Genomic DNA, 13,572 nt, shown 5'->3' on the forward strand with positions numbered 1-13,572 from the left:
ACCTCCATGGGAAAAGCAAACCAGGCACATGGATGAGGATGTATCTAAGGTAAGAGATGGGCAAAGCTCTCAGTGAAAGCAAAGAATGCAGAGTGTTGGGTGCTTCAGCAGTGTGGGTTCAGGGGAAACAGGAGCGAGGTCTGGTTGTTACATTAGTAAATAAAGAATTATTGCTTTTCAGATAACTCTGAGGATATAATTTGGGTGCTGCACTACTATGGACATTGACTGGGGGAGTTTATCGATGGAACTTATTGCGACGCCACGCAGCGTACGACTGTCGGTGCATGCACCTCCCCCTTGCCTTTTGTGGTAATTTTGCATTCGAACACAAATATAAAGGCCATGAAGTTTACATACTGTTGTGGGGGGAGAAAATCTCAGGAGCAGCAGACAGGCCGACTCAGAGAATTGTTTCGGACTGAAGGGTTTTACTACACGATATCATGCAGGCCCAGACTCCGAAAGCGGAGTTCTGAAATTCTGCTCAACAATGGATTACGCTCTTATTTATACCCCGGGCGTACGTGACAAGAAGCACTTAAATCTGAAAAAGGAGGGAACTTCAACTACAGCCCGTTAGAATAGTGAATTTGCACTACATGTCCTTGTGCGGTTATAGACTTTCTTAAGTGTTAGTTCTCAGGACAGTACATCAGACTTTCCCAAGCGCAGACATGTGATGATTTTTAGAACAAGGAAACACAGACATAGTTATTTTCCCATCCCGTCTACAAAGCACATTTCAGTCACACAGTGCACGTTAGTCACAGATAAGTGATTACACACTTTGAATTCACATACTAGAAGGTGGTCATTAACCCCTTAACATCCGTCACAATGTCTTACTACTTTTCTTCCCCACACAGGTCACCAAAATTGGCTGCGTGTTGGAAGTGAGGAAGAAAATTGCTGCTGAGGTTGGTCAAAAGTAGCCTATGAAGTTAACCTGGAAAATTTGTAAGGGAATGCATTTGGGGAGAGCAAACAAGACAAGTGAAATTACAAAAAAAAGTGGGGGGGGGGGCTTGTGGAGCTTCTGAGAAGTCTTTGCAGTACACAGCCTGAGACCCTTGACGGCAGCGGGTAAAGTTACTAATGAGGTGACTAAAAGGATACATACCTTTACTGGTAAGGTAGCGAACACTAGATCAGGGAACTCTTGCTAGAACTGTATAAAAACACTAGCTAGGACATAGAGCAGTTCTGGTCAGAGGATGTGATACAACAGAGGGGGTGCAGAGGAAATAACAAGGATGACTAGAAAACTATGATTATAGAGGAGAGAATGATAGGCTTTTTGAAAGAACAGAGCCGGCTGAGGGGCAAATTAATTGAGTAATGTAAAATTCTGAAGCCTGGTCAAGTTGCCTCCCTAGACAGCAACCATGGGCAGAAATGTGAGGATTCAAGGAGAAATGAGGAAAACAGCTTTGTCCAATGTTTACTGAGGGTTCAGAATTCACGGCCTGAAAGACAGTGGGGTGGAAATCCTCAGCCCATCTAAAAGGTTTCTAGAGGAACAAAGAATTGAAGAATACAGCTTCGTGTTTTTGAAACGTAACCCTGGAAACACAGCAGCAACATCAGTACCTTAGTCTTGATGGTGGCAGGTCGTGGAAGCTCCCAGGTGGTGGTTTGGATGCTGCTTTCTTTGTGCATGGGCTGTGGAGGTTTCCCAGTTTTAAGAGTCTCGAGGAGGGTGGTTTTCCCCTGACGGGGCGGCCCAACGATAATCATCTTCAGCAGCTTGCAAGGCTCAGCTTTCCGCAGCTGTGCTCTGAGGAAGGTCAGCACTGATGTTGGTCCTACGGGACAGTTACAAACAGTTGGTGGTAGCTTTGTGTCAGCACAGATAGTCAGCGAGGCAGGGATGTCCAAGGACAGAGAAAGCAGCTGGCTATTTAAGGCACACAAAATGCCGGTGGAACACAGCAGGCCAGGCAGCATCTACAGGGAGAAGTGCTGTCGACGTTTCGGGCCGAGACCCTTAGTCCTGACGAAGGGTCTCAGCCTGAAACGTCGACAGCGCTTCTCTCTGTAGATGCTGCCTGGCCTGCTGTGTTCCACCAGCATTTTGTGTGTGTTGTTGTTTGAATTTCCAGCATCTGCAGATTTCCTCGTGTTGGCTATTTAAGGCTCTTTTTTTGCGAATTAGTAAGAGCATAGCTGGTCTGTGGTGTTCTTCCTTCACTCTGATTAATCTAGCAATCTAAAATTAGCAATGTCCCCTTGGTAAAGTTGTAGAAGAGCGTTTCATTTCAGCCCTAAGGTTTTCCTAAGACTACCAATGAAAAGTTTGAGTCTACATTAGAGACAATGGCCCTGATCTTGGATAACCCAGCAACATGCACTATTTCTGCCTACCTCAGCTGTTCCAGTTAGCTTCCTGAAATCATTAAATTACCTTTACACTACTTTTGGAGTTGTATAAGTTCTGATCGTAAGTAACACTTTACGATCATGAATCTGGTAAACGTGCACTGCAGTTCCTACAAACCCTGTACATCTTCCCCAAGGTACATTGCCTGGAGCTGCTCCACTGTGGGCTAACTAGAGTCCTGGGCGACTCCAGCCTAACATCTAGCATATGAAAGTCATCATTAAACTCTGCTCTTCCTCGACACTTCAACGGATGACAACTTTTCAGCATTTCAAAAGCAGTTAAGAAATTGAATCAAATAGAAAATGTGTTTTTATCCATTCTGTGACGCCATTTCGATAAAATGCAAAATGGTGAATGTTCAGGATGTGATGTTGCCCCTACTATTCTGCTGGGTTTTCCATTCACTCGCTAATTCACAGAGGAGCCAGGCACGCACAGAACGTCCACAGAATTTGGGAAGCAGAGAGCAGATTTGAACAAAACACCTTAAGATACACAGATTCACTCTCTCCATCTACGTCTTGTGAGCTGGTTGCCTGTCAGTTTAACTCCCCACCTCCCACCCTGACCTTTCTTCCTTTATCCTTCCAGGCAGCTTCCTAGTGAATCCCCTCTCCACCTTCTCCAGGGCAAACACATCAATCCAACCGTGTGGCGACGGTAAAACACAGGAGCTGAATCAGGCCATTCGGCCCATCCAGTCTGTTCTACCATTCAATCACAGTTGATTCATTTCCCCTCTCAACCTCATTCTCATCCCACCTTCCTGTAAACTTTGAAACACTTAATAGTCAAGAAACTATCAACCTCCTCTTCAAATCTACCCAATGACTTGGCCTGCACAGCCATCTGCAGCAATGAACTCCACAGATTCACCACCCTCTGGCTAAAGACGTTCCTACTCATCTCTTCTAAAGAGATGCCCTTCTACTCTAAGACTGTGCTCTCTGGTCCTAGACTGTCCAACTATTAGAAAGATCCTCTCCACGTCCACACTATCTAGTTGTTCCCCCTCCCCATTCTAAACTCCAGCAATTACAGACCCAGAGCCACCTGAAGCTTCCCCTTTCATTCCCAGAATAATTTTTGCAAACCACCTCTGGACCCTCTCTAATGCTACCAAATCCTTTCACAGAAGCAGGACCCAAAACTATTCACAATACTCCAAGTATAGTCTGACCAATGCCTTATAAAGACTCAGCGTTACATCCTTACTTTTATATTCCAGTCCTCTGGAACTGAATGCTAATATTGCATTTACTTCCCTTACCGCCGATTCAACCTGCAAGTTAATCTTTAGGGAATCCTGCACTAGGATGATTCATTTTTTGCACGTCTGATTTTTGCATTTGCTCTCCATTTAGAAAAAAGTCTATGATTTTACTCCTTCAGCCAAAGTGCTTGACTATACACTTCCATAGACAGTATTCTATCTGCCACTTCTTTGCCCATTCTCCCAATCTGTTCATGTCCTTCTGCAGACTCCATTCTCCATGGATATTGCCCACACCTCCACCATTCTTTGTAGTGTTTGCAAACATTGCCACAAAGCAATCAATTCCATCATCCAGATCATTGGCATATAAAGTGAAAAGAAGCGATCCTGTGAAACACCACTAGCCACCAGCAGCCAACCAGAAAAGGCCACCTTTATTCCAACACGTACAAACAAGCTTGTGGAACTCAGCAGGTCAGGCAGCATCCGTGGAAATATTCACTGTTCGTTTCCACGGATGATGCCTGACCTGCTGAGTTCCTCCAGCTTGCTTGTACGTGTTGCTTTGACCACAGCATCTGCAGTGTACTCTGTGTTTACCTTTATTCCCACTCTTTACCTTGTTATGATACCAGCCCCCTCCTTTGTGAGAATTGCAAGAGCCCTAGTGAAAGGGGGGTCAATGACCCGAGAGAGAGAGCAAGAGAGAGAGAGAGACAGGCTGAATGGACACAGGAAATGGAAAGACAGCGACGTGCTGGATACCGCATTCCACTGGGACAAAAGCTGGCGACTGTGGCATTGTTCTCAGGAGACACCTGGGAACTGCAGACGTGCCAACTCGCAGGGACATTGTAAAGCCCTCGGGCAAAGTGGGCTGGTTGAGAGAGAGATTGCATCACCTGCAACCTGATTGACACCTGAGATCCCGTGAGGCAGTATAAAGAAGGGTCTGAAAGAGGACGACCCTCAGACGCACCAAGGAGACACCAAGAAGCACGATAACGCTTCCCGTGGGAACGGGAAGCCATTTTGAAATAAGCCACGTGCGTTAAATTCCGAATGCGGGGTTTGTGGCTGGAACCAACGGAAGATCGCTTTTTAACTAACAACGGGGAAGATCGCTCCCCTGATTCCACGGATGTTTTGGGCAAGTTTTTCCGTTTTATCTCTCTCTCTCTCCAACACGTGAAACCAAAAGAGAAAAGCCTGCAGACTTCAGAGTGACTCTTTATATTTCCAATTGGACTCAGTATTATACCCTAGACAACGAAAGAGCTTATTTCTGAGTGATTATTAATGTACCTGCGTTTTAGATTGAGTATTGACGCATGTTATCTGAATGTTTGTCTTAACCTTAATTTTTGTGCCCCTTTATTAATAAAACTTTTGAAAATAGTACCATTGGACTTCAACTGACGTATCTATCTTTGCTGGTAAGTGAAACCAGTTACTGGTTTCGTAACAAGTGGGGTTCTCGTCTCGGGATTTGACACCAAAAAGGGGGAGGTCAGTCAATCGGGATTGTAAGTCAAAACAAAATAATTTGGATCTGGTACGCAGGTAGCCAGACAGAAAAACCAGCAAGGATGGACGTGTGTGAATTTATGGAAAACGCGACTGTGGCGGCGCTAGAGGTGAGCACCAAAGCAGACTTGTTAAATTTGGCGAAGGGGTTAGAGATGGAAAACGAGCAGGATCAAGCTGAGAGGCAAAGACAGCATGAAATTCGGATCAGAGAGTTAGCAGCAGCCGAGAGAGCGGCAGCGGGGAGAGAAAGAGAGAGGGAGGAGCTAAGGAGAGAGCGGTTTAATGTTAGTCGGGAGCTGAGAGTAGTACCTCCGTTCGAAGAGACGGATGTTGATAGTTATTTCTTGTTTTTTGAAACGGTGGCAGCTATGATGCCGACCCGTAGACGGGCGAGAGCGGTGGCCCCGCCCCTAGAGTCCCAAAGCTATCGCGCATGCGCGGTCACACGCAGCCTGTCCAGAAAAGCAGTGAGCAGTTTAAATGAAGCCAGCGGTGATCTGGCCAAGATGTTTTTACCGACCCTGTACCATGAGGGTTCCGAGGGTGGTAAAACAGAAAGCAGTAAAGTAAAAGGGGGTAAGGGAGAGGAAATAGCCCTGCCCTTAGTGAAGAGAAAGGTCCTAGAGGTAGGAACTAAAGTTGAGAAACGGATAAAGTTGTTAAAATGTCCAGAGTTGGACATGGTTAATCTGTCTGGTTTGGCAGAATTGTTTGAAGAAGTTCAGAGTTCTAAAGGTGTTCTCGATGGTCCCGAGAGTGAAATGAGGGCAGTCTTAGAGAGGAAGGGTATCCTTGCTGTGGAGAAGTCAGCTGAAATGGCCGAGGTTGTTGTTTCAGCTCGCAGGGTTGCGCCTTCCCCAACGGGGGGCTGCCTAGAGAGTAACTGGAAGGATCGGGGGACGTTAGAATTTGAAAAAGGTACGGGTATTGAAAGCCTGGAAGGGGCCAATGTCCCGTTTGGGTGTGTCCAAGATGGGGGCGCACGTGGTGCTGAACCTGGTAACAGAGCTCAGGGGAAGTCTGAGGTGTTTGATTCAGGGGGACGGGGCGGCCGTCTTTGTGGATCAGATAGGGTTGGTTCAGTAGGAAAAGGGTTAACCTTGGTAACCGTGGGAAGTGTGAGTTCCACGGTGTTTGTATTCGAGAGTGGGGCCAAGGTTAATGCCGAATTTAAGGGGGGAATGAGGATTGTTATTGAAGGAAACGGAAAGTCTGTAGTTCCCAAGTCGAAGGAAGAAATTTTAAACCTGGCAGATCGCTCACAGAGTGAGTCGGGAAATAGCGGGGCCCCCCACTCTATTGTTACGCCAGGGTGGGGTGTGAAGAGGTTGCATTCGAAATGCTACCTGAAAGAGGAGTTGGAATTAAAAACAAATAGCCTGAAGGGTCTTGACAGTTTGGGGCATGGTGTTGAAAAAATAGCCCCGATGAACGAGGCGGGCGGGAGTTCACCACGCCAAATTACTCAAAGTCCCAACGGGGGGACTCGCCAGAAAAGAGGTGACGGTTAATGGGGATGCCATTTTTTTTAAACAGCAAAGCAGGTTTTACGGGTTGCGCCAAAGCCTGTGAATAATAAAGACAGACCTTTGGAGACCTGCCGGCGAAGTAAACCGACCGAAACGATTAGTATTCGCATAAACTTTTGTAGATGCACCTAAGCTAAGATCACACCTCTGCAGTTTTGTTGCTGAAAACAATAAATAAATAGGTGGTTATTGAATTGAAGTCTGATGCTGCTAGGCGTTAGCATGGCACGTGAGGTTAAGGTATTAAAGGAAAGGGGCACTGTAATTGTTAACTGTTTAGATGCTGACTTGAATGTATAACTGTATTACTCTGTAGTGAAAAGAAAAGCTTCTGTATTGTGTTAGATTCAAAATTTCTGTAAGACTCTGTACCACTCTGTGTTTTTAACCGCTGGTAAAAAACCTTTAAGAGGGGAGGTGTTATGATACCAGCCCCCTCCTTTGTGAGAATTGCAAGAGCCCTAGTGAAAGGGGGGTCAATGACCCGAGAGAGAGAGCAAGAGAGAGAGAGAGACAGGCTGAATGGACACAGGAAATGGAAAGACAGCGACGTGCTGGATACCGCATTCCACTGGGACAAAAGCTGGCGACTGTGGCATTGTTCTCAGGAGACACCTGGGAACTGCAGACGTGCCAACTCGCAGGGACATTGTAAAGCCCTCGGGCAAAGTGGGCTGGTTGAGAGAGAGATTGCATCACCTGCAACCTGATTGACACCTGAGATCCCGTGAGGCAGTATAAAGAAGGGTCTGAAAGAGGACGACCCTCAGACGCACCAAGGAGACACCAAGAAGCACGATAACGCTTCCCGTGGGAACGGGAAGCCATTTTGAAATAAGCCACGTGCGTTAAATTCCGAATGCGGGGTTTGTGGCTGGAACCAACGGAAGATCGCTTTTTAACTAACAACGGGGAAGATCGCTCCCCTGATTCCACGGATGTTTTGGGCAAGTTTTTCCGTTTTATCTCTCTCTCTCTCCAACACGTGAAACCAAAAGAGAAAAGCCTGCAGACTTCAGAGTGACTCTTTATATTTCCAATTGGACTCAGTATTATACCCTAGACAACGAAAGAGCTTATTTCTGAGTGATTATTAATGTACCTGCGTTTTAGATTGAGTATTGACGCATGTTATCTGAATGTTTGTCTTAACCTTAATTTTTGTGCCCCTTTATTAATAAAACTTTTGAAAATAGTACCATTGGACTTCAACTGACGTATCTATCTTTGCTGGTAAGTGAAACCAGTTACTGGTTTCATAACAACCTCTTGCCAGTCAGCCAATTTTCTGGTCATGCTAGAATCTTTCCTGTAATATCATGGGCTCTTATCTTGTTAAGCAGCCTCATGTCTGGCACCTTGTGAAAGGCCTTCTGAACATCCAAGTAAAAATATCCCTGACTCTCCTTTGTTTATCCTGCCTATTATTTTCTCAAAGAATTCTAACTAATTTGTCAGGCAAGATTTCCCCTTAAGAAAACCATGCTGACTTCAGCCTATTTTATCAAATACCCTGAAACCTCATTCTTAATAACGGACTGTAACATCTTGCCATCTACTGAAATCAGGCTAAATGTCCTATAATTTTGTCTTTTGCCTCCCTCTGGTCTTAAAGAGTGGAGTGACATTTGCAACTTCCCAGTCCTCCAGAACCGTTTCAGAATCTGGTGATTCTTGAAAGATCATTACTAAAGCCCCCACAATTTCTTCAGCTCTCTCTTTCAGAACCCTGGGGTTTAGTCCATCTGGTCCAAGAGACTTATCTACTGTACCTTCAGATCTTCCAGCTTTCCAATCACCTACAACTACACTCACTTCTGCCCCTGACACTCCTGAACTTCTGACATACTGCTGGTGTCTTCCAGAGGTCCGTTTGTTATTTCTTTGTCCCAATTCAGCATAATTTTCCAGTGGTCCAACATCTACTCCTGCCTCTATTTTTCTCTTTATATAATCTGAAAAACTTTTGGTATCCTCTTATTGGTACATTACCTTCATTTTTTATCTTTTCTCTCCTTATGGCTTTTTTAGTTGCCTTCTGCTGGTTCTTAAAGATTTCCAATCTTCTAGCTACCCACTAATTTCTGCTGTATTGTATGCCCACTCTTTTGCTTTTATACAGTCTTTGACTTCCCTTGTCATTGGCAATGGTCTCATTCTCCCTTTTGAATGATTCTTCCTTCTTTGGGATGAACTGATCTTGCATCTTCTCAGTTACTCCCAGAAACTCCGGCCTTTACTGCTCTGCCATCATCCCTGATAGTATCCTTTGGCCAGCTGCTCTTTCATGTCTACAGTTCCATTTACTCTACTGCAATAATGATACCTCTGATTTTAGCTTTCCCTCCCAAACTGCAGGGCGAATTCTGTAGAGATGGTAGTGTTGAAACATTGTGGATAGAGCTAAGGAACTGCAAGGGTAAAAAGACCCCCAAACAGTAGTAAGGATGTGGCCTACAAATTACAACGGGAGATAGAAAATTAATGGCAATGTCACAATGGTCACGGGGTACTTCAACATGCAGGTAGATTGGCAAAATCAAATTAGTGCGGAATTCCAAGAGAGGAAATTTCTAGAATGTCTATGAGATGGCTTTTTAGAGCAGGACGTGGTTGAGCCCGCAAGGGGATCGGCTATTCTGGATTGGGTGTTGTGTAATGAACCAGAATGGATTAGTGAGCTTAAGGTAAAAGAACCCTTGGGGGCAAGTGATCATAATATGATAGAATTCACCCAGAAACTTGAGAAGGAGAAGCTGAAGTCCAACAAGTCATCATTAGAGTAAAGGGAATTGCAGAGGCATGAGAGAGGAGTTGGCCAGAATTGATTGGAAAAGAGCATTGGCAGGAATGACGGCAGAGCAGCAATGGCTGGAATTTCTGGAAGCAGTTCAGAAGACACAGGATTTATACAAATGAAAGAGAAAGAAGCATTCCAAAGGGAAGATGACACATCCATGGCTAACAAGACAAGTCAAAGCCAACATAAAGGTCAAAGAGAGGACGTATAATGGAATAAAAATTAGTGAAAAGTTTGAGGATTGGGAAGCTTTTAAAAACCAACAGAAGGCAACTAAAAAGTCGTTAAGGAGGCAAAGATGGAATATGAAAGTAAGCTAGCCAATAATATTAAAGAAGATACCAAAAGTTTCTTCGGATATTATAAAGTATAAAAGAGAGATGAGACTGGATATCAGACTGTTGGAAAATGACGCTGGAGAGGTAGTAATGAGGTACAACAAAGAGGCGGACAAATGGAACAAGTATTTTGCATTAGCCTTCACTGTGGAAGACACCAGGAGTATGGCAGGTTCCAGGTGTCAGGGGTCATGAAATGTATAAGGTCACAATAACTCGAGAGAAGGTTCTTGGGAAACTGAAAGGTTTGAAGCTAGATAAGTCACCTGGATCGGATGGTGTGCAGCCCCAGGTTTCTGAAAGAGGTGGCAGAAGAGATCATGGAGGCATTAGTAATGATCTTACAAGATTCTGGAATGGTTCTGGAAGGCTGGAAAATTGCAAATGTCACTCCACTCTTCAAGCAGAGAGAGAGGAAGAAGAAAGGAAATTATAGGCCAGTTAGCCTGACCTCAGTGGTGAGAAGATATTGGAATCGATTATTAAGGATGAGGTCTTAGAGTACTTGGAGGCATGTGATAAAATAGGCCACAGTCAGCATTTTCCTCAAGGGAAAATCCTGCCTGAGAAATCTATTGGAATTCTTTTAATAAATAACAAGCAGGATAGACAAAAGAGAATTGGCTGATATTGTGTACTTGGATCTTCATAAGGCCTTTGACAAGGTGCCACACGAGGCTGCTCAACAAGTTAAGAGCCCATGGTATTACGGGAAAGGTTCCAGCATTGATAAAACTAATCAGTGGCTGATTGGCAGGATGCAAAGTGTGAGAATAAGGGAAGCCTTTTCTGGTTGGTTGCCAGTGGTGTTCCACAGGGCTCTGTGTTGGGACCAATTTTTTAATGTATATGTCAATGATTTGGATGATGGAATTGTTGTCTTTATTGCAAAGTTTGCAAATGATATGAAGATAGGTGGAGAGGCAGGTAGTTTAGAGGAGTAGAGAGGCTACAGAAGGACTTAAAGAAATGGCAGATGGAACACAGTGCTGGGATGGTCATATACTTTGGTAGAAGAAATGAAAGAGTTGACTATTTTCTAAATGGAGAAAAAATACACGGGGACACAGGGACTTGGGAGTCCTTGTGTAGGATTCCCTGATGGTTAATTTGCAGGTTGAGTACGTGGTGAGGAAGGCATTCACTTCAAGAGGATTAGGATATAAAAGCAAGGATGTAATGCTGAGACTTTATAAAGCACTGGTGAGGCCTCACTTGGGGTATTGTGAGCAGTTTTGGGCTCCTTATCTTAGAAAGGATGTGCTGAAACTGATTCCGGGATTGAATGGTTTGTCATATGAAGAGTGTTTGGATGGCTCTGGGCCTGTATTCACTGGAATTCAAAAGAATGCAGAGTGACCTTATTGAAACCTATCAAATGGTGAAAGGCTTTGATAGAGTGGATGTGAAGAGGATGTTTCCTATTGTGGGAGAGTCTAAGACCAGAGGACACAGCCTCATGATAGTGGGGCATCCTTTCAGAACAGAGATGAGGAGGAATTTCTTTAGCCAGGGTGTGGTGAATCTGTAGAATTTATTCCCACACGCAGCCATGGAAGACAAGTCACTATGTATATTTAAGGCGGAGGTTGATAGATCCTTGATTGGCCAGGGCCATGATGAAATGGCGGAGTAGACTCAATGGGCCAAATGGCCTAATTCTGCTCCTGTATCTTATGGTCTTATGGTACACCCTATCCACATCACCCATCATGTACCCATCTATACAAATCCCATTTACCAGTACTTTCCTTTTTTAAATATATATACACTCCTACAATTTTCCTGTTTCTAGCTCACCTACTATCATACACTTATGAGTACCTTGCCCCTCTTTACTGAATTCTGAAAACTTCCAACCCTCACAATTGTTGCTTTTCCTTTGATTTTTTTTATCTTTAAATTTTGTCAGCAGCAGCTGGAGCACATTTCTTATTTTGTGCCCATAAAGTGGTGTACATTGTTTGTGCACTACATTAAATATTTGCCATTGTTTACAATCTTACCTCCTGGTTATAACATTGGAACCAACTCATAGTTCAAGTGCTGGTAACTTGCTTCATTCAGGTTTGCGGTTAAACTGGTCATTACGTTTTACAAAATTAATTTTATTACTAGCAATGCTCCCTAAAGACACCTTAACTGCCATGTCATTAATTAACCCTTCATTACATAATGCTATATCTAAAATATATCTCTGCCTTGTTAATTCCTAAGCATACCTAATCTAGTAAAAATCACGCTGTGCTCCAGAAATGTATCACCCTATTATAACTGCTCATTCGATCTGTTCAGTCTACCAGTCCCCCATAATTACTGTATCCCACTTGTGAAAAGCTCTACTGATTTTTTGATGCATTATAACTGTTGCCTGAGGGTCTATGTACAAATCCAATCACCATTCTCTCTCCCTTCGCTTCACTGAAAATTACTCCGTATCATAATTTCCCAGGCAAAGCTTCTTCCTCCCTAATGCCTTTACCACATCCTTTAACATCAGGGATACTCTTCCACTATTTCCATTTTGCCTTTCAAATTAAAATAACGAAAAGTTTATTGTTTAACTTCAATCACTCTGCAACCATGCCTCTGTGGCTGTAATTAAATCACCTGCATCCATTTCTAATCATACTTTTCCTATGATCTAAATTGTTGTAAATACTGCATATAATTGGATAAAGAGCCTTTACTGTTTCTTTGCAGAATTTTCCCTGCTGACCCTATTTGAAGTGAACTGTTGCATGTACAATATATGTGCAGTTCCTTCAGACCACCCATTCGGCCACCGTGCAGTATCTATTTGACCTTTGTCTTAACTTTCATCTCCAACCCACTCCCAACACCCTCCCCTCCCTCTGTTTCAAAATCCCTCCTACGGCCCACATTGTTCCATCTGCGGATGCACGGGTCCCAGCCCTGTTCGAGTGAAACCTGTCCCAGTGGAACAGCTTCCTCGTTCTCCAGCACTGGCACCATTTCCCCACGAATGCAGCCAATTTCCCCCACACCAATCTGTGAACCACACGCTCTGTCCTCTGATCTTTCTCCCAGTGCTAACTTGTCTGTTGCTTAGGCAGTCACCCAGGGATTATTATTGCCTTTGTGACTCTGGTGTTTAATTTGGACTCTTGCTGCTGCCTTTTCCTTCAGCAGAACCCCTGCTCTACGTATATCACTGGCTCCCTCTTGGATCTTTCCACTTCTATTCCAGTTTCCTGATGGTTTCAATCAGACGTCTTTACCCATGGTACCAGGCAGACAACACTGCCCTTGAAACTCACACTCACAAGTGCAGAGAACACCATCTATACCCCAACCTACTCTACCCCAGGTTTGCACTTCTCTACAGTAAGCTGCATTTACCTGTGTAGCATAGCGTTGTTGTCAGTTTGCTCATTTCCCTGGTACTCTACGCTCCCGTCCAGCCTACAAAAACCTTTGACCAAGGTTTTCCATCTTCAGGATCCCTCTATGTGTCACATCCTCCGATGCCTCTTTATCAGACCGATATATAGTACCTAATCTGATGGGTGCATCAGCCACCAGGGCAACTATCCCTATCCTTAATCCACTTATTGTTTATTTATTGGGATGTGGCACAGAATAAGCCCTTCTGGCCTTTTGTACTGTACCACCCAGCAGTCCCCCATTTTAACCTTAGCCAAATTCAATGACCAATTAACCTAACAACCAGTACACCTTTGGACTGTGGGAGGGATAGAGTTTAAGAGTCACAGGATAATGATGCAGCTCTATAAAACTCTGGTTAGGCC

The 13,572-nt window shown here is 44.2% G+C and overlaps 1 protein-coding gene across 1 annotated transcript in view; it reads right to left on the reverse strand.

Annotated features, from left to right (window-relative positions):
- The window catches only part of lrrk1 (leucine-rich repeat kinase 1), a 197,640-nt gene that overhangs the window by 85,638 nt on the left and 98,430 nt on the right, over positions 1 to 13,572 (reverse strand). The window contains 1 exon segment of the mRNA XM_073032977.1: positions 1,594 to 1,808. Within this exon segment, the coding sequence (XP_072889078.1) occupies positions 1,594 to 1,808 (215 nt within the window).

This window comes from Hemitrygon akajei, chromosome 30 (genome assembly GCF_048418815.1).
Source record: "Hemitrygon akajei chromosome 30, sHemAka1.3, whole genome shotgun sequence".
NCBI classification, from domain to species: Eukaryota; Metazoa; Chordata; class Chondrichthyes; order Myliobatiformes; family Dasyatidae; genus Hemitrygon; species Hemitrygon akajei.